We start from the raw sequence: 19,638 nt of genomic DNA on the forward strand, positions 1-19,638 counted from the left end.
AAATTCGCAACAAAATTTTAGCCAACCAAATCCAACAACACATAAAAAAGATCATACACCATGACCAAGCAGGATTCATTCCAAGTTCACAAAGATGGTTCAACATAAGCAAATCAATCAATGTCACAGACCACATTAACAAAAGAAAAGTCAAAAACCACATGATCATCTCAACAGATTTAGAAAAAGCATTTGACAAAATCCAACATCCATTCATAATAAAAACTCTTATCAGGAGTTCCCACTGTGCCACAGTGGAAACAAACACAATTAGAATCCATGAAGACACAGACTTGAACCCTGGCCTCGTTCAGTGGGTCAAGGATTCAGCATTGCGCATGAGCTGTGGTGTAAGTCACAGATATGGCTTAGATACTGTGTTGCTATGGCTGTGGCATAGGCTGGCAGCTGTAGTTCCAACTTGAGCCCTAGCCTGGGAACTTCCACATGCCACTGATGCGGCCCTAAAAAATCAAAAAACAAACAAACAAACAAACAAATTCTTCTCAAAGTGAGTATATAGGACATATACCTTAACATAATAAAAGCCATTTATGACAATCCCACAGGCAATATAATACTCAATAGAGAAAAGCTGATATCTTTCCCACTAAAACCTGGAACAAGACAAGGATGCCCATGCTCACCACTTTTGTTCAACACAGTATTGGAAGTCCTAGCCACAGCAATCAGACAAACAAAAGAAATAAAAGGTATCTAAATTGGAAGAGAAGAGGTAAAATTGTTGTTATATGCAGAAGACATGATACTATATATAGAACCCTAAGGACTCCACACAAAAACTACTTGAAATGATCAACAAATTCAGCAAAGTAGCAGGACACAGATTAACATTCAGAAATCGGTTGCATTCCAGTATGCTAACTATGAAATATTAGAAAAGGAATAAAAATATACAATACCTTTTAAAATCACACCCAAAGAAATTAAACACCTAGGAATAAACCTAACCAAGGAGGTGGAAAGACTTATATGCTGAGAACTGTAAAACATAAATCAGGGAAATGAAAGAAGATTCAAAGAAATGGAAAGATATTCTATGCTCCTGGACTGGAAGAATATCGTTAAAATGGCCATACTATTCAAAGCAATCTACAGATTTAATGCAATCCCTATCAAATTACCCATGACATTTTTCACAGAACTAGAACAAACAATCTAAATATTTCTATGGAGGAGTTCCTGTCGTGGCTCAGCGGAAACAAATCTGACTAGGAACCATGAGGTTGAGGGTTTGATCCCTGGCCTCGCTCAGTGGGTTAAGGATCCAGAGTTGCCATGAACTGTGCTGTAGGTCGCAGATGCAGCTCAGATCCTGTGTTGCTGTGGCTGTGGTGTAGGCCAGCAGGTGAAGCTCTGATTCAACCCCTAGCCTGGGAACTTCCACATGCCACTGGTACGGCGAAAAAGAAAGAAAGAAAGAAAGAAAGAAAAGAAAGAAAAGAAAGAAAGGAAAGAAAGGAAAGAAAGGAAAGGAAAGGAAAGGAAAGGAAGAAAGGAAAGGAAAGGAAAGGAAAGGAAGAAAGGAAGAAAGGAAGAAAGGAAGGAAGGAAGGAAGGAAGGAAGAAAGAAAGAAAGAAAGAAAGAAAGAAAGGAAGGAAGGAAGGAAGGAAGGAAGGAAGGAAGGAAGGAAGGAAGGAAAGACAGACAGACGGACAGAAAGAAATTCTTATCAAAGTGGGTATAGAAGGAATATACCTTACCATAATAAAAACCATTTATGACAAACCCACAGCCAATGTAATGCTCAATAGAGAAAAGCTGATGGCTTTCCTGCTAAAACCTGTAAATAATAAACCATGATTTATCCAAAATTGCATATAACTATTGGCAGAGGGGAGGGATATGTTTGTTTGTGCGTGCATGTTTGTGTTAGCTTGTTGCCTGGAACACGAAGGGACAAACAAGGAACAAAGAGCAGTAAGTCTTTGACTTCACAGAGCTGACACTGAGGTTGAAAGGGCCCTGCCACAGTCTTTTCACCAACCTACCACTCTTCCTGTAACACCCGGCATTAGCAGCTTCTTCTCTATAAAGCCTTTTTGTTACTCACTGTTTCCTTTCTATCCACTTCCTGCCCATCACCCTTACAATTGTCACTTCTTCCTTTTCACCCAGGAAGAATCTGCACATACATATACTGAGATATAAATATGGTTATTTGTTTGCATGCCTGACTCTTCAATACCAAAGGTTTGCCCTTTTTGTGCCATGTGCCTTTTGGGAATCTGGTGAAGTCTCTGAGTATCTTTTTGGAATAATATTTTTACGTGCACAAACGAAATACAAGAAATTACAAAAGAAATCAATTATAGTCGCCCCTACACATCCGTGGAGGCTTGGTTCCAGGACCCACCACTGATACCAAAATCCAAAGATGCTCAAGTCCCATAGTTGGCCTTCTATATCCGTGGTTCCACCAACCCCAGACCATGGAGTACTGTAGTATTTATTGAAAGCAAAATCCACATATAAATGGACATGTGCAACTCAAGCCCATGTTGTTCAAGGGTCTATTGGTACACTGAAGTAATAGTTACTAACATATTAAACAAAAAGATTTGATTGTTAAAGGCTAGGTTCCCCAGGAAATATACATCAACATGATACAGTTTTTTAAATGCTGTCTTGACCCCATTTTAAGGCTCTGGCTAGAGGTTGGTCAGTTCTCCTACTTGTGCAGCTAAACCCCGACACTCCAACCACCTCCCTTATTGGATCTCATACTCTGGACCACTGGGAGTCCTCTTGTGGTGCAATGGGTTAAGGATACGGCATTGTCACTACAATGGCTGGGGTCGCTGCTGTGGTGTGGGTTCGATCCCTGGCCCAGGAACTTCCACATGCTGTGGACACATGCCTAAAAAAAATAGTTTCATACTCTGGACCACTATATACTTGCCCTAATCACTCCACGACCAGGTACTAGACAACTGAAATTACTCAAATTAGCCAATCTTTTTTTTTTTTTGTCTTTTGTCTTTTTGTTGTTGTTGTTGTTGTTGTTGTTGTTTTTGTTGCTATTTCTTGGGCCACTCCCGCGGCATATGGAGGTTCCCAGGCTAGGGGTCCAATCGGAGCTGTAGCCACCGGCCTACGCCAGAGCCACAGCAACGCGGGATCCGAGCCGCGTCTGCAACCTACACCACAGCTCACGGCCACGCCGGATCGTTAACCCACTGAGCAAGGGCAGGGACCGAACCCGCAACCTCATGGTTCCTAGTCGGATTCGTTAACCACTGCACCACGACGGGAACTCCAAATTAGCCAATCTTAAACCTGCTTATCCCTGCCTTGCCCATGGTGCCCCAGGGTGTAACGTGTACTCCCTCTCTTGGGACTTGTGAATAGAATAAACCATATATATTCACACTGGCTGCGCCTGCAGCATGTGCAAGTTCCCAGGCCAGGGATCAAACCCTTGCCATAGCAGTGACCCAAGGCGCTACAATGATAACACCAGATACTTCACCCACTCTGCCACAAGGGAACGCCTAAACTATCTTTTTTATTTTTATTTTATTTTTTTTGGGGGGGGCAGCACCCATGGCATAAGGAGGTTCCCAGGCTAGGGGTCGAATCAGAGCTACAGCTGCTGACCTATGCCACAGCCACAGCAATGCAGGATCCAAGCCATGTCTGCAACCTACAACACACCTTGCGGCAATGCTGAATCCTTAACCCACTGAGCGAGGCCAGGGATTGAGCCCACAGCCTCATGGATACTAGTCAGGTCCTTAACCTGCTGAGCCACAAGAGGAACTCCCCTAAACTATCTTTTTAATGGCAATTATTTCTTAATCTGGCCTTACTAAACCTAAATAATTATATTTATTAAAATGGCTGAGACTCTACAAATTTGTGCATATAGATGCTCTCATGAACAACTTTGAGAGAGTGCTGGAAAGACTGGGCAAAGGGAGTAATTGAACTGTGCTGCAGTCACAATGGAAACCTCAGCTGATCCTATGAGCAGCTCTGAAGCTGGGATGGTCCTTCTGAGTTGGCACCTTGAGGCTAGGGGCTCAACGTCAGAGATGCTCAACATCACTAATTATTATGGAAGTGCAAATCAAAACTACAGTGGGGTACCCCCTCACACTGGGCAGAAGTGACAACACCAAAAAGTCTGCAAATGGCAAATGCTAGAGAGGGTGTGGAGAAAAGGGAACCCTCCTTCACTGTTGGTGGGAATATAAATTTATAAAACCACTATGGAAAACAGTATGGAGGTTCCTCAGAAAACTAAATATACAACTACCACATGATCTCGCAATCCAACTCCTGGGCATATATCCAGAGAAAACTTTCATTCAAAAAGATACATGCACCCTTATGTTCACTGCAGCACTATTCACAATAGCCAAGACATGGAAACAACCAAGATGTCCATCGACAAAGAAAGGGTTAAGATGTGGTACATACACACAGCGAAATACTAGTCAGCCATGAAAAAGGACAGAATAAGGCCATCTGTGGCAACATGAATGGAACTAGAAATTCTCATACTAAGTGAAGTCAGAAAGACAAATACCGTATGATATCATTTATATGTGGAATCTAAAATATGGCACAAAGTAACCCATCTATAGAACAGAAACTGTCTCAAAGACATAGAGAACAGACTTGTGGTTGCCAAGGAGGAGGGGAGAGTGAGTGGGATGGACAGGGAATTGGGGGTTGGTAGATGCAAACTATCACATTTAGAATGGGTAAGCAATGAGGTCCTACTACTGTACAGCACAGGGAGCTATGTCCAGTCTCTTGGGATGGAACACGATGCAAGATAGTATGAGAAAGAGAATGTATACATATGTATGACTGGGTCGCTATGCTCTAAGCATAAACTGGCACAACACTGTAAACCAACTATACTTTAATAGAAATAAGTAAATAAAGGAAATAATGAAGTTTTAAAAAAACATCCTCAGAGGCTGCAGCTGGTCCCCAGAGAGGGAATGTGATTTTTGCCTGAAGCAATTCTCTTAGGCAGAGAGCAATTCCTGGGCAGAGACTTCACAGACCCGCTATGGTGATACAGAATGACAAATGCTTCTTATCAACACTTTAAATAACAAGATAAACCTACTTTAATTTCCAAAGAGTGAGGAACGGTACTTTGAGACAGAAACAACAGTCACATGTGACAATTTCTCTGTGATTGCTGTCGGTCCCCACATAGCTAACCTAACACTACCAGGATCTGTTACTGCACTCTTGATGGGGAAAAAAATACTAAATTTCCGTTAGAGGGAAGCGAAAATACAGACCTTCAAATCCACACACCCAGTTAGGTAGACCTGGGGAGCCAGGACTTATTTTGTTCATTTTTGGATCTCCAGAGTTGGCCACAATTCCGCACACCTACTGATGTTTCTTGAGTCATCACTATAATTTAAGCTGACTGGAGACTATTTAAAAGACACACATTTTAAAATGCTTCTAAAGCAACGCCACCGTGGCTTAAAACATCTACAGCAGAAAGCCTTGCTCTCGGGCGACTCTCAGGCCCAACCTCAACTTCTCTCCTCCCGCTCTGGCCAGGAGGGGCGGGGCCGGAAGGTGGGGGCTCGCACTCATAGGCCGAGGAAGGAGGGGCGGGGCCTGACCATCGTGATTGACGAAAGCTCTTCCTCTTTAGTCCGCGCGCCACCTGCCCACGCGCCCGGAAGTCCCGCCTTCGGAAGAGGAAGTAGCGGCGCGCGCGAGAGCCGCCGGTGACCCGGGTAACAGCGGTGACCCAGCGACGGGAAGGTTACGGCGGCGGGTCGCTGCCAGCCCCGGCCGGAGTTGGCTTTTAGAATCGGGGCCAGCAGCCCGGGACAGGAGTCAGGTGCGCAGGGCGGGCTGGCTGAGACCGGTGGGATCTGGGATCCGGGGACTGGACGGTGGCACGCGCGGGGACCGTGCGAGGAAGACTTGGGCTGCGCCTGGCACGCTAACTGTCCTTTCCTTCCTTTCTCTCTTCTCTTCTGCGCCAGACCCTTCCCAAACCCCTACCTCTCGCTAAGCCCCTGGGCCGAGGGGTCTAGTCTGCACTCAACTGGGCTCCCTCTTTCCCATCGGATCACCACCTAGAACCCCCTTCCCCCCAACCCCCGGACTACACTCCCTTGATGTGACGCGGTTTTTCAGGGACCTCCTCACCTCACCACCAAAATCCGCACCCCCTCAGAAACGTGTCCCCAAAGGTGGGTTAGATTTCACAGTAGTATTTCCCAAAGGGAGCAAATATGTTAAAGCTGTCCCTCGAAATGGATTCCCTGCCCGGTATATTTCCGTAAGGATGACAGGGAGGAAAAACAAGGATTGGCCAGATTAAGAATACTAAGGGAGTAGTTGGAGCCCAGGCATCAGCATTAATCTGTCTCTTTGCTTTGACACCTGATTTTAGAACTGTTTGGATTCAGCACTGCGATCCCAGCCATGGGTTTGTCTGCATCTACCCCAGCCGTTGCAGTTCAGACCCCAAATGCTTCAGATCATCAGACAGCTTCCCCGCCTTCAGGATGTCCAATGCATGAAGGGAACACGAAAGGTAATCGTTTGTCTAAAAAATAAAGACAAAAGAGAACTCGCAAAAGAATTTAGAGGCAATGGAGCATGCTAGTGAGGCTCCTAGGCCCGGGGGCAAGGCGACCTGGATCCGGTCCTTATGTTGTTACTCATAGTTATTGTGATGATTGAGATCGCGCAGGCGAGGGTAGGGACTACTCCATGTATCGGCTCCCACCTTCAAAGTTTGCGGTCGTCTCTCCCTAGGAGGCAGTCTTCCCCTTTCCCCCCGACGCCATGCTTCTAACTGATGGGAGAGGGTTCATCTAATGAGTAGAAGCCAGGAGTTCTGCTAATAACTGTACAGTGAACAGTGCAGCCCCTACCACACAGTATCCTTCGGCGCCGAATGTCAAGATTGCCCAGGCCCAAAAACCTTGGTCTAGATCCAGCTGTCTTTCTTTATTGGGACAGCTTTACTCCTTCATCCGCTGGGTGCTCTTTATGTAAAAATAAGTCACTGCATGATGGACGTGCTGCTCACTCTTTAGGTGCAAAGGTTAGAAATGGAAATGCTGCCTTTCATCTTTCGCGGGTCCACTTTTCGCTTTAGATGGTCTCTGTAAAAGTCCGGCCTCGGTCTGCCTGACGTGCGACTTGTTTCCAGACTTGAGGGGAGGAAGCAGAGTAGCCTGCTTATACTGAGTGAGCCACTTGCTTGGGGTGCGTTCGTTCATTCCCTCGGTCAGTCATCAGGGATGTGCTCCTTGCTCGCTCTGTGCCAAGCACTGCTGGGTTCTATGTGTCTGGTTTTGCACTGGATGAACAGCAGTGTCTAAAAGAGACAAAAATCCTTTACCTAACCGAGGTCACATCCTCATTCTCCTAATCCTGCGTGGTAGGCTTTCCCTTATGTTATAGCTAAGGAAACTTACACATCACACAGCTAGTAGTAGACGGCCAAGCCAGAGAAAACTCTGGGACCTTGGAAAAGGCCCAGTGGGGTGCTGTCCCTGGGTTTCTCCATACAGGAGTGGAGAGGAAGCAGGTGTGAGCCTGCTCTGAGCATCCCGGGAAAGCACAGAGCCATGTCTATGGTTTGATTTCATTGCTGGGTATCCGGCAGAGCTGTCAGGTGACTTTGCATTAGGAAAGAATGTGGGTACTGGTAGGGGACTGGAGGGGTTCCTGGCTATATACTCTGAAAAGCATAAACAGGACTTTCTTTCCAACACCCAGCTGGGCTCAGTGACCCAGAAGAGACTGGCGCTTGGAATGGCGGTGGGGGGCAGGGGTGTGAGTTCCCCTCCATCCCTCAAGTAGATGGCGGTACAGGGTCCTAGGAATGAGGGTCTGGGAGAAGAAGAGGAAACTCATCTTTTTCACATAGAGCATCCGGCACTCACTATAGTCCTGCTGTTAACTGCTGCCACCTAAGATAAGGCTTTCTTTGCACAAGCGGCTGTCTTCCTGGGCGGTAGCCCTCCCGATGCCTGCCCCCTCTCCCGGGTCTATACCGCCTTCTCCGAAGGTCGGCATGCTTGCTTCCATCAGCACCCTGGATCCTTGGCCATTGGCTGGTCTTTCCAATGCTGTTCTCGCAGGGGCAGACCTTTCCTCTTAAGTGATATCCGGATCCTCCATGGATTGGGGGATGTTTTCTTTAATGCATGCCTTTGCTTCAAGACCTTGCTGTCTACTGACAGGGAATAGAGCCTCAGCCAGGTGGTCATTTTCTGTGCCTTGTTTTTGTCCTGGAGCAAAAGCACAAGCAGAATGGCATTCTGACTGCTCATCTTCCTCTCCTGTCCCCAGTATCTGACAAAAGGCATCAGCAGTGAAGGCCTGGCCTCCTGTGTCTTGGTTGGAGTTGGGTCTTGTCTGGAATTGAGGACTAGAAGGTCAGGGAGACCCAGGCACTGTGGCCCAGGCCCCAGCAAGGTTCCTCGGCAGCAGCTCACAGCAGCTCCCTTCCACCCCTTCCTAAAGCCCTGGTGTGGGCAGGACCTGCCCTTGTCAATGCTGAGACTCCAGGGGTTATTTTCACTAGGGGAAGGGCACCGTGAGAGAACGCGGACCCCCTTCTCTTTCAAGGGGAAAGCAAATGTGTCGAACCTTCTCCTGGTCTTCAGGATGCTGGAATGTCGGCTCGCGTAGCCCTTGGCAGCTGTGAAGGGTAGAAACGCGGCCGTGCCTGTGCTGGTGCTCGCTGGTGGGACATTCAGCTCGTCGGGGCCCAGACTGAGAGAGCCAGATGTCCTGCCTTTGTGGGGATGCTGTCTTTAACCCGGATTTGTTTCAGGCTGTCCAGTGAGCACAGAGCCATCGGACTCAGCCTGTGGGAGCACAACAAACTCGGTGCCTGCACACCAGGATCGCGCCTACGAGTACGTGCAGTGTCCCGTCATCGGCACGCTGGCTGAGAACAGGGACAAGCTGGATCCCTCCAACCTGGTAATCCGGACCCCCCCGCCTTGCTAAAGTGGTGATGCAGAGATGCTTTGACAGGCTCCCGGGACCAAGAGCTGGGCTTGATTCTTCTGTCCGGCTTCCCATCTACAGTGAAAAATCTAGAGCACATCACTAGTTGTAGTTTCAGAGAGCACCTTGGAAAATGAAGGGCGATCCCCAAGTGCCAGGGCAGGCGGATCCTACAGACCATGCCAGAGGACATGTCCTTTGGGGATTGAGTTATTCGGCAAGGGGGAAATTCAATTAGGAATGCAGCTAGGGTTCAGAAAAGTGGCAGGTTTTTCTTTGGGTTTTTTTTTTGTTTTTTTGTTTTTGTTTTTGCTTTTTAGGGAACTTTCATGTGCCGTAAGGTATAAGGCTAGGGGTCGAATTGGAGCTGCACCTGCCGGCCTACACCACAGCCACGGCAACACTGGATCCTTAACCCACTGAGCAAGGCCAGGGACGGAACCCGTCCTCATGGACACTAGTCGGGTTCTTAACCCAATATGCCACATCGGGAACTCCCCAGAAAGGTGTTTCTGGTCTTGGGAAACCTCGCAGACACACGACAAGACCGGGGCATATCTTAAGGCACAGCCGGGCGCCAGCCTGCAATGCAGCACAGCAACCCGTGGCAGCCAGCAGTGGCCTCACTATGTTTTGCGGCAGTCGGACAGCAGAGGGAATTATGCTTCCTGTTTTGAATCACATTTTAATTAATGGAAAGACAAGACTCAGACCTGTCCTTTACAAGGCCACAGGATTACCCAAAGTATTCAGCAAACCAAGCAGCATTTGAGGGAACTGGAAAAATTATTTTTGGAAAAGAAGGGGGGGCCATATATGTGTGTGTGTGTGTGTGTATAAATAACAGAATACCATAGGCTGCATGGCTTCTAAGCAAAAGATAATGATTCCTCAGAGTTCTCGAGGCTGGGAAGTCCAAGATCAAGGTGCCGGCAGATTCGATGGGTCTGGGAGAACACACACGTTTCATCTCTGCCACCAGAAGTGACCTTCCCGAGCTATGAGGAGGCGGCCATGTCGAGGAAGAAGGAGGAGCTGGGGGTTTCTCCCCTCTGGCACTGTTGACACAGAGGCTGGATGGTCCCTGTGGGGCCGTCCTGGGCAGTGGAGGGGTTGAGCCACATCCCTGCATCCCTGGCCTCACCCAGAAATGTCTCCAGATCTTGTCAGAAAGCAGACTGGTAGATGATGCTTTAGGCCAGAACACCGGCCTTCTGGAATCCTACAGACCCAGGCTCCGAGCCCACGGGGTGGTTACACGAAGCAAGGATGTGAACAAGACTGAACTAACTTCTCGTTTGGTCCCATGTGCAGCCCTCCCGCCTGGCACCACCCAGGCTCCTGCCATCCGCATAGCTCCATGCATCCGCCACTGGCAGTGTCCCCGCTCTGGAGCCGACAATGCTGAGAGGTGGGGAGCACTTTGCCCCACGTCACTCCACTCGGAGGTGGCGGAGTCCGGACGGAATCCGCACTTGCCTCTGGCCTGTGTTCTTAACGCTGTGCTGGGCGTGCCCAGCACACCCGGCTCTAAAGCACAGCTGTCATCCAGCCAGGGGCTCTGGGGCTCTGTTGTGATGGAGGCTTCAGGAAGGCAGGAATGTGCATCTCCTAGAAGAGCCTTGTTGTTTTTGGTGTTGCTTTGCTAGGGCCACACCCGCAGCATATGGAGGTTCTCAGGCTAGGAGTCAAATCAGAGGTGAAGCTGCTGACCTACACCACAGCACAGCAATGCCAGAATCTTAACCCACTGAGTGAGGCCAGGGATCGAACCCGCATCCTCACGGATCTAGTCAGGTTCATTACCGCTGAGCCACACAATGGGAACTCCCAACTTTCAACCCAAGAAGGAGTTCGAGGTCAGTGGTTGGTTCCCAGCCTCGGGTGATTTTGCCTCGTGGGGTTGTCCCATCTGGAGGAGAGCGAGAGTTGGGTAGAGGCCAGGCATGTTGCTCGGTTTCCTACCGTGCTCTCACAAGGGGCCCCCAAAACCGAAAGTCGTCTGGCCCCAGATGTCGTGGTGAGTCCAGGGGTTGCCATGGTGATCTGCTGCCCCTGCTTCGGTGCCCGTGTTGGGATGTCCATGGTCATCCGTTACGCATTCAGCCCAAAGGCTGAAAGCAGAAGCAGGATCCTAAACGTAAAGACCGTGCGGAAGAAGCGGATGGGGAGTTCCCTTGGGGCGCAGTGCTTTAAGGATCTGGCGCTGTCACGCTGTGCTGCTGCTTTAGTCCCTGGCCCTCGAATCTCCCAGGCCCGGCCAAAAAGAAAAATTCTGAAAAAGGGGGGGGCGGGGGAGGGGGACAATGTTGTGCACATATTCTATGAGCCTCGTCCTCAGAAGAGCGGACGTTGTCAAAGAGCCCAGCCTAGAAAGCTCTGCAGCCCTGCCGGCCCGTCACGCTCTTCGTTTTTACTTTCTAATCCTTGAGGAGAAACAGGCCAAAATTTTCAGTGCTGTATTTACCACGCATGAGAACTCCGAGGACAAGGGAGAGCAGCTCTAGGCCTGACTCTTCCACACAGCCGGCCCATCTAAGAGGACTGAAACCTGGGCTGGCTGTGTCACCCTCTCCTTTCCAGGAAGGAGTCAATTATATTGCTTGGTCCCCCTCTGTGCCTCTACCATCTTTTTGCCTAAACCCACTTGTTCTGTTTAGATGCCACCACCTAATCAGACGCCAGCCCCTGATCAGCCGTTTGCACTATCTACTGTGCGAGAGGAGTCGTCTATCCCGAGGGCAGATTCAGATAAAAAGTGGGTTTATCCTTCCGAGCAGATGTTCTGGAATGCCATGTTAAGGAAAGGGTGAGTGAACGGGCCCTGTGAATACAGATGTGCTCGGTAGATTCATCTACGAATTACATGCCACAGAGGTTTTTATCCCCCAAATGTACAGTAAGTTTTCATAAGTTTCTCTTTTTTTTTTTTTTTTTAGGGCCACACCCTCAGCATATGGAGGTTCCCAGGCTAGGGGTCCAGTTGGAGCTGTAGCTGCCAGCCTACACCACGGCCACAGCCATGCGGGATCCTTAACCCAGTGAGCAAGGCCAGGGATTGAACCCACCTCCACATGGATACTAGTTGGGTTTGTTACCACTGAGCCACAGCGGGAACTCCCAGTTACTCAGGTTATAATAACTGATGTTTCAGACCAAATTCAAGTGTAAGGCCGGCATATTAGTCAGTATTCTCCAGAGAAACAGAACTAACAGGATCTATACATCTCTCTATATGTATAAAGACATTTATGATAAGGAACCGACTCACAGTTATGAAGGCCGCGAAGTCCCACCATCTACTCTGCAGGCCACAGACCCTGGAGAGCCGCTATTTCAATTCAAGTCCAAAGGCTGGAAAAAAAACCCATTGTCCCTGTTGGAAGGCAGGCAGGAAGAATTTTTTTTTTTTTTTTTTTGGTTGGAGGAGGCTCAGCCTTTTTTGTTCTGTTCAGGCCTTTGGCTGATGAGATGTGGACATTTTCTGCCCACGTAAATGTTCATCTCATACAGAATAAGGTTTGGCCAAACATCTGCCGCCTCCCCCCGCCCCCCAGTCAAGATGACATATAGAATTAACCCATCACAGCCAGTAATAAAGAAAGAAAAGTAACACTACGAATTAAAATACTCAGAACAGGTTAAGGAGTCCGTGATACTCATTGAAAAAGTGTCCCCTAAAAAAGAGATGGATCCTTGATATTTGCGGAAACCTGATTTTTGGCGACTCCATGAACTGACTGCATGGCCTGCTCAGTAATGTTTGGCACGTGTTACCAACCGTTCTCTCCTAGGTGGAAGTGGAAGGAGGAGGATATTAGTCAGAAAGACATGTACAACATCATCCGAATTCACAACCAGAATAACGAGCAGGCTTGGAAGGAGATCTTGAAGTGGGAAGCCCTTCACGCCGCGTAAGTGTGTTTGAGATCTTAAAAAAAAAAAAAAAAACCACCTTCCGGCACCTTTCTAATTTCACAGACGCTTTCAATGAAAAGAAATACAGACACAGTTTTATTCAGTGTGCTATTGTAATAAAATAGCAGGCGGGTTCCAGTGACTCCTGTGACACACGACCCCACTCAGTCGTGTCAAACGGCAGCCATTTCATTGTGCTCATGAGTTCAGTGAGTCCCAAGGGCAGAAGGGACAGAGCAGGGATGACTTGTCCCTGCTCCCTGATGCGTGGGGTCTCAGCCACCAAGATTCAGTGGTCGGGGATGGCCTGACAGCCATGGGCTGGAGTCCTTTGAACGCCTCCTTTACTGGCCTGGTAGGTGATGCCGGCTGGCGGCCAGGACACCTGCCCATGGCCTCTAAATGTGGCTGCTTTGGCTTCTTCCCACCATGGTGGCAGGGTGCCCGGAGCTAGAGTTCCAGAAAGCTCCACGGAAGCTGCATCTCCTTTGATGACCTGGTCTGGGAAGTCCCATAGTGTCACAAGCCTGCCCAGATTCAAGGGGAGGGGCCAGGGAGCCACGGGCCCCCGAGAGCAATGCACGGGGAGGGATGGCATATTCTAAAATCTTCTCTGCCCCGAGAAAGCTCGGAAAAACAGTTTTGTTCACTTAGCAGCATTTACTGGATCCCCATTAGGACTTGGCACCAGGAGCTGTCTTTGCACGCGGTCCTTCGTCTGGGGGAGGCTGGCTAAATGCAGTTGTGAGTGTGTGCTGATGGGCCACCACGGTGTGCAGAGCCCTGGGCCTCATGCTTGAGCTGCATCACCATCACCTAGAGGGTTTGTTAAAATTCCCAGCGCTGGGCCCCACCCCCAGGGTTTCTAGCTCAGTCGGTCTAGGGTGGGGCCCAGACTGTGCATTTCCAAAATGATGCCAGTTTGGGGGCTCCTGGAGAAGGCCGGGGGCAGGGCACATCTCTCTAGAGCCAGATCCTATCAGCGTTGGCAGCTCACGTTTTCAATTCATGACAGAATGTGATTGATTCATTTCTTGGCTAAAATCCACTTTATGATTTTTAAGGTGTGCTGTTTTTCATATTTGGAACCTGACGTTCACTGTCTGGGTGGCACTGGCTGGGCCCTGGGCCTGGGACAGATTCAGCGCCACAACCACGTTTCTGCTCTGTCCCCGAAACTGCCAAGAGTCCTCCTGCCCTGCTCACAAGGGGACCACAAGTACCTGTAGCCACTCGTGCTGAAAGCACGCTGTCACGGAGGCCACTGCTAAGTACATGCAGCCTGACTGTGAGCAAGGAGAAGAGGGGAAAGGAAAATTCAGTTTCAGTCTCAATTTAGAGTCATTTTCCAGACATCTGTAAAATTAAGTCAGCTTTTGTTTATTTTTTTTTTTCCTTGGGCCACACCTGCACCTGAGGCATATGGAAGTTCCCAGGCTAGGGGTCGAATGGGAGCTGCAGCCGCTGGCCTACACCCCAGCTCACAGCAATGCCAGATCCTTAACCCACTGAGCGAGGCCAGGGATCGAACCTGCATCCTCGTGGATACCAATCAGGTTCGTATCCCTCTGAGCCAGGATGGCAACTCCCTCCAGTCAGCCTTTTAAAGACACACACCACGGCCTGCAGGAGAACTGCCCGGGCTGAGCTGACTTCTTTGCTGTGACCCTTGGGCAGAGGCACTCACGAGCAGTTCCTAAAGCGAGAAGACAAATGGTTCCCAGTGAGACCTCACTTGGGGGCTTTTCTCCCTCCCAGCTCGTCAGAGAGACCCGTCCAGGCCTAGCAAGGACAGCAGCTGCCCAGATACGTGACCTCCCGTATTTACCGCTCTCCCCCCGGGGGACACTGCTGTGTGCCTCGTGCTAGCCCGGTCCTGAGCCCCGGTGCTGGGGTGCGGGCTGGCCGGCACCCAAGACGTCTAAGACCAGGGTCTGCCCAGAGGACCAGTGGGTTTTCTAGGCAGAACCCCGTTCCCGCCCACCCCCCACTGGCAGCTTGTGCGCAGTTACTTAAAAGAGTTGGTCCAACTCTGATGCCCTTAGTTCCTTGGGCATCCCAGCCGTTTTCTTTCTTCATGAAGGCTGTTCACTGGTTTCAAATGAAAGAAGGGCATGGGGTTTTCTTATGTTCATCTGCAAAAACCCCAGCTGCTCTCTGCGAGGGAGAAGCGGGATGCCCAGCCCCTGGCGCCTTTGTTTGCTGAGGGTACGCCCGAGCCACACCATGGGGGAAAACCCTGTTTCCTGGCTCCCGCAAAGAGCAGCGCAGAGATTTGGAAGGAACGGGAGCAAGTGGAACTGATCCAGAAGCAATGGAACGCTCTGCAACAAATAGGAGTTCTTTGAGTTTTCGAAGTTACTTTTCTCTATAAATGTGCTATTTTGTAAAATGCATACAGAAAAAAAAATGTGTATTATTGAGCAACTGCAACATCATGTTTTCCAGGGGAAAAAAAAAGGTGTTAATAGACTCTTGTTATGGGGGGATTTCTAGGGAGTGTCCTTGCGGCCCGTCACTGCTCCGGTTTGGAGGGAAGGCGAAAGAGTATTCACCAAGGGCAAGAATTCGTTCCTGGATGGGGTGAGTGTCGGTGCAGAAGTGTCCCCTAGTCCCCTGGCCAGGGTCTGCCCTCTCTTGGCACCGTAACCAAACAGTCGAAGGACTTCAGTGCCACCTTGAAAAACGGCCTTGGTTCTCAGCTGCGGGCCGCGTGCCCTCCCCGAAGGATGCGGCCGCCGCTGCCAGTGGGTGGCTTTCAAAGGGTGGCGCGGCTTGCTTCCCGCCTCCTTCTCGGGATGGGGCCGAGTGGTCCCCTGCCCTTCCCCGTGCTCGCTCTCTGACCTGCGCGCTCAGCGCTCCCTGTGGAGGCGGGATTCCCGGCTCCCCCTCTGCGGTTCAGCCGGACCCCAGCCCGCCTCGGTGGCCTGGCTGGCTTTCCCGTTGTTGATCGCTTCAGAGCAGACGCGCTGGCCTCTGGGCCTCTGATCGGGGCTCAGGTTCCCCGGCCCTGCCGTCCTGCAGCTCCTGGGCTGGTCTGACCTCCCATGAGACGTCGCCCCTGGCGGGGGCCTCTCCACGCGCTGCTTCGCCGTCTTCCCTGCGGCTTCAACCGAGCTGAACGCCCGCCCGGCGAGCTTTGTCACACTCGCCGGCCTGTTTGCATTCCAGGTACGAGTTGCCTTTCGACAGGCACGATTGGATCGTCAACCGCTGTGGGACGGAAGTCAGATATGTCATCGACTACTACGACGGCGGCGCGGTCAACCAGGACTACCAGTTCACCATCCTGGACGTCCGGCCCGCTTTGGATTCGCTCTCGGCCGTGTGGGACAGGATGAAGGTGGCCTGGTGGCGCTGGACTTCCTAACCACTGCTTTGGTAGAGATGCAAAAATAGCAGCTAGTTTTTTGTTTCCTAAGCAATACCTTAAACTCTTTCCCCCAAACTGAACATCACTCATGATGTCGCCGGAACGGCAGGTGGCTCGTCACACCTCCACCTCACTTAGCAAAGGCTGCCCCGCACTTGCTCTTCTGCGTTCCGTTTTCATCTTGCACTTGACCATTTGAAGTCCTCTTTCCACTTGGGGAAGGGAGAAGCACACCTTAGTTTTTCCTTTAACTGTAGTATTTCCTGTGCATTTCACCTAGAAGAGTCTGAACAACCTCTGAGAAAGGACTCGGCTTCAAATATGAAGAGAGGTGCTTTTTCCCTTGTTCTTTTCTCAGGAGTACAGACATGTGGACCTGACAGTCCTTGGGATGTGCTCAGGAGCTTTGACCTGGGCCAGTGGCAGGTGTTCTGTTAGACTTTTTAAAAAGTGGCCAGCGCTGCTCAAGTTCCTACCACAGAGCAGGGACCCTGAAGAAAAATGCAGCCGCACGCTGCCGATGCCCTCGGCCCAACCCGAGGTGGAGCTTGGCTCTCCAGATTCGTGCTGATGTGAATTTCTCAGACTGGGCCTTGTTAGAGAATAGGGGCAGCTCCCTATGGTGCATGTGCATGGGAGTCTGTGTTCTGACTTGAAGTATTTTCGTTCTGATTCCTGTGGTTCCGATAGCGAGCTCTGCTCCCCGCAAGCAGGTCTCACTGTTCCTGGCATGTGACATCTTATCCCAGCCTCGAGTCCCATTTCTGCCCCTGCCCGAAGCCTTCCCTCTAGTCCGGTCTAATCTGGATTTGGAAGGTCTGGCCGAAGCCACCATGCTAGGGACCCATCCTGCCCTAAAACACGATTTGATTCCGTTGATTGTCGCAATTCACAGAGTACTTTTCCCCGGTGTAGAATGTTTGTATCAGCTCGCTGTCTCCATTCAGATTTGTTTTTGAAGGGAGCTCCACATTTGCCATTGAAATTCTTTGTACCACTGGCCCATCACAGCAGCATGTTACAGGTGACTGTTGGTTGTTCTGATTGAAGTTTTAATAATTGCTCTTTTCATTTACCCTGAATATTGTAATGTTAGGAGATGGACTTAGCAGTCTGGAGCGATTGATTTGGCATGAATTTCTTTGTCTGTTTTGTGTGGAGTTTTAAAAACCCAATCACCTTAAATTCTATGGTTCAAAATATTTGTGTATTTTAAAATAAAATAAAGCTGATAGTTAACAAGTTTTGAAAATCCTTTAAGAGTAACTTTATACCTAATCACCTCATCAGACAGAAATAATTTTGTTTTGTTTTTTTTTTTTGTTTTTTTTTTGCTTTTCAGGGCCGCACCGCACCACATGGAGTTTCCCAGGCTAGGGGTCGATTCAGACTTGCACCTGCCGACCTATACCACAGCCACAGCAATGCTAAGTCCTTAACCCACTGACAAGGCCAGGGATCAAACCTGCAACCTCTTGGTTCCTAGTCAGATTCGTTTCCACTGCGCCACAATGGGAACTCCCAGATAGAAATAACCTCTACACAAGTAATGGCTATGGTCTCCCTGCTGGAGGCAGCCATTTTCTCATCTGTTAATCACATATTTTGAAATCTACTGAGGGAAATAATTACTCTTGGCATGGTTTCTAGTCCTAAGTGCCACTGAGTTAAGTACCAGTTAAGGCACTGTTATGAGAAACCGAGTGTTGTAACTGAAAATTGACCCACAGGCAGGAATTCACCTCTTTTCCAGTGTCCTAGTATTGAGAAAAACCACCTCTAACTATATTATCTGCAATCCCACTCCAGGGCAAATATCTGAATAAAACTATAATTTGAAAAGATACATACACCTCTTTGTTCACAGAAGCACTAATCACAATAGCCAAGACATGGAAGCAACCTAAATGTCCATCTAGAGGAATGGATAAAGAAGATGTGGTGCATACACACAATGGAATACTACTCAGTCGTAAAAAAAAAAAAAAAAACAAAGTAATGCCATTTGCAGCAACATGGATGCAACTAGAGATTCTCATACTAAGTGAAGTAAGTCAGACAGAGAAAGACAAATACTATGTGTCACATAGGTGGGATCTAAAATATGGCACAGGGAGTTGTGGCTCAGTGGTTAACGAATCCGACTAGGAACCATGAGGTTGCGGGTTCGGTCCCTGCCCTTGCTCAGTGGGTTAACGATCCGGTGTTTCCGTGAGCTCTGGTGTAGGTTGCAGACGCAGCTCGGGTCCCGTGTTGCTGTGGCTGTGGTGTAGGCTGGTGGCTACAGCTCTGATTAGACCCCTAGCCTGGGAGCCTCCATATGCCGCGGGAGCAGCCCCAGAAAAGGCAAAAAGACAAAAAAATAAAATAAAATATGGCACAGATGAACCTATATAAAACAGACTCACAGGTATGGAGAACAGACTTAGAGTTGCGCAGGGGAAGGGGGGAGGGAATAGGATGGACTGGGAGTTTGGAGTTAGTACATGCAAATTATTCCATTTAGAATGGATAGATAATAAGCTCCTATTGTACAGCACAGGGAACTATATCCAATCTGGGATAGACCAGGATGGAAGATAATATAAGAAAGGGAATGTATATGTATGAATGACTGGGTCACTTTGCTGTAGTGCAGAAATTGGCACAACACGGTAAGGCAACTATGATAAAAAAATTAAAAGTAAAAAAAATTTAAATAAAAATGAGAGACAAACCACCTCTACAGTAGGCTGGCGCGTGAACCTGATGATAAGATCCTGTTTATGTGCCTCTCTCCTACTCTGGGAGAAGGCTGTAGCTACTGGACTTGAGACCCGCTTGCTTGGTGTCTCAATTACACTTGATCACATACGGGGATCAATACTTCTCTGCTCTGCTAGATTTCATTTACAACTTGAAATTCGTTTTGGATATTCTCCAGGGTTTTAAACTAAGTCTCTTGTCACAGACTATTCAGAATCACAACAAATTTACTGCACATGAGGCTAAGGGTTAGCAAACAAGGTGGGGGCTCACACTTGGACTTGGGATTAAAATGTAGTATGCCTAGGAATGTCCTAGCTCACGTCCACTCATGAAATGTTCAGGTACCCTCTGCGTCACTCCAGGAATACAAAAATGCAAAAGGTGCAGCCCCTACCTGCGTAGTCTTAGGGAGGAACGTCTAAATGAAATGACTGTAAGGTCCTCGACTTTTGACTTGAAAGCCCTGTGTTTATCCAAGGGTTAAGTGCAAGTTTATTTCAGTATTTTTTAATATATATTGAATGGACAGTTACCATTTTTTTTTTTTTTGGTCTTTTTAGGGCCACACCTGCGGCATACAGAGGTTCCCAAACTAGGGGTCC

General features: G+C 48.9%; 2 protein-coding genes across 4 annotated transcripts in view; one reads left to right on the forward strand and one right to left on the reverse strand.

Moving 5' to 3' along the window:
- Nucleotides 1–19,638, reverse strand: part of MID1 (midline 1) — a 670,664-nt gene that overhangs the window by 641,564 nt on the left and 9,462 nt on the right. Inside the window, exon 2 of one of the 3 annotated variants that reach the window (XM_021080486.1) lies at nt 12,269–12,351. The exons of 1 other annotated variant lie outside the window; for it this stretch is intronic. The gene's annotated coding sequence lies outside the window, so the exon portion shown is untranslated. Of the gene's footprint in view, nt 1–12,268; nt 12,786–19,638 lie in introns of those variants that run through there. One more of the 3 variants, XM_021080487.1, reaches the window with a different exon arrangement.
- LOC100524598 (cytochrome c-type heme lyase) lies at nt 5,660–17,540 on the forward strand. The gene is made up of 7 exons (XM_003134923.5): nt 5,660–5,854; nt 6,416–6,559; nt 8,819–8,970; nt 11,658–11,806; nt 12,792–12,911; nt 15,412–15,498; nt 16,087–17,540. Exons 2-7 carry the CDS (start codon nt 6,448–6,450, stop codon nt 16,283–16,285), a joined length of 819 nt encoding a protein of 272 aa, XP_003134971.2. The 5' UTR covers nt 5,660–5,854; nt 6,416–6,447; the 3' UTR covers nt 16,286–17,540.

This window comes from Sus scrofa, chromosome X (assembly GCF_000003025.6).
Source record: "Sus scrofa isolate TJ Tabasco breed Duroc chromosome X, Sscrofa11.1, whole genome shotgun sequence".
Lineage (NCBI taxonomy): Eukaryota > Metazoa > Chordata > Mammalia > Artiodactyla > Suidae > Sus > Sus scrofa.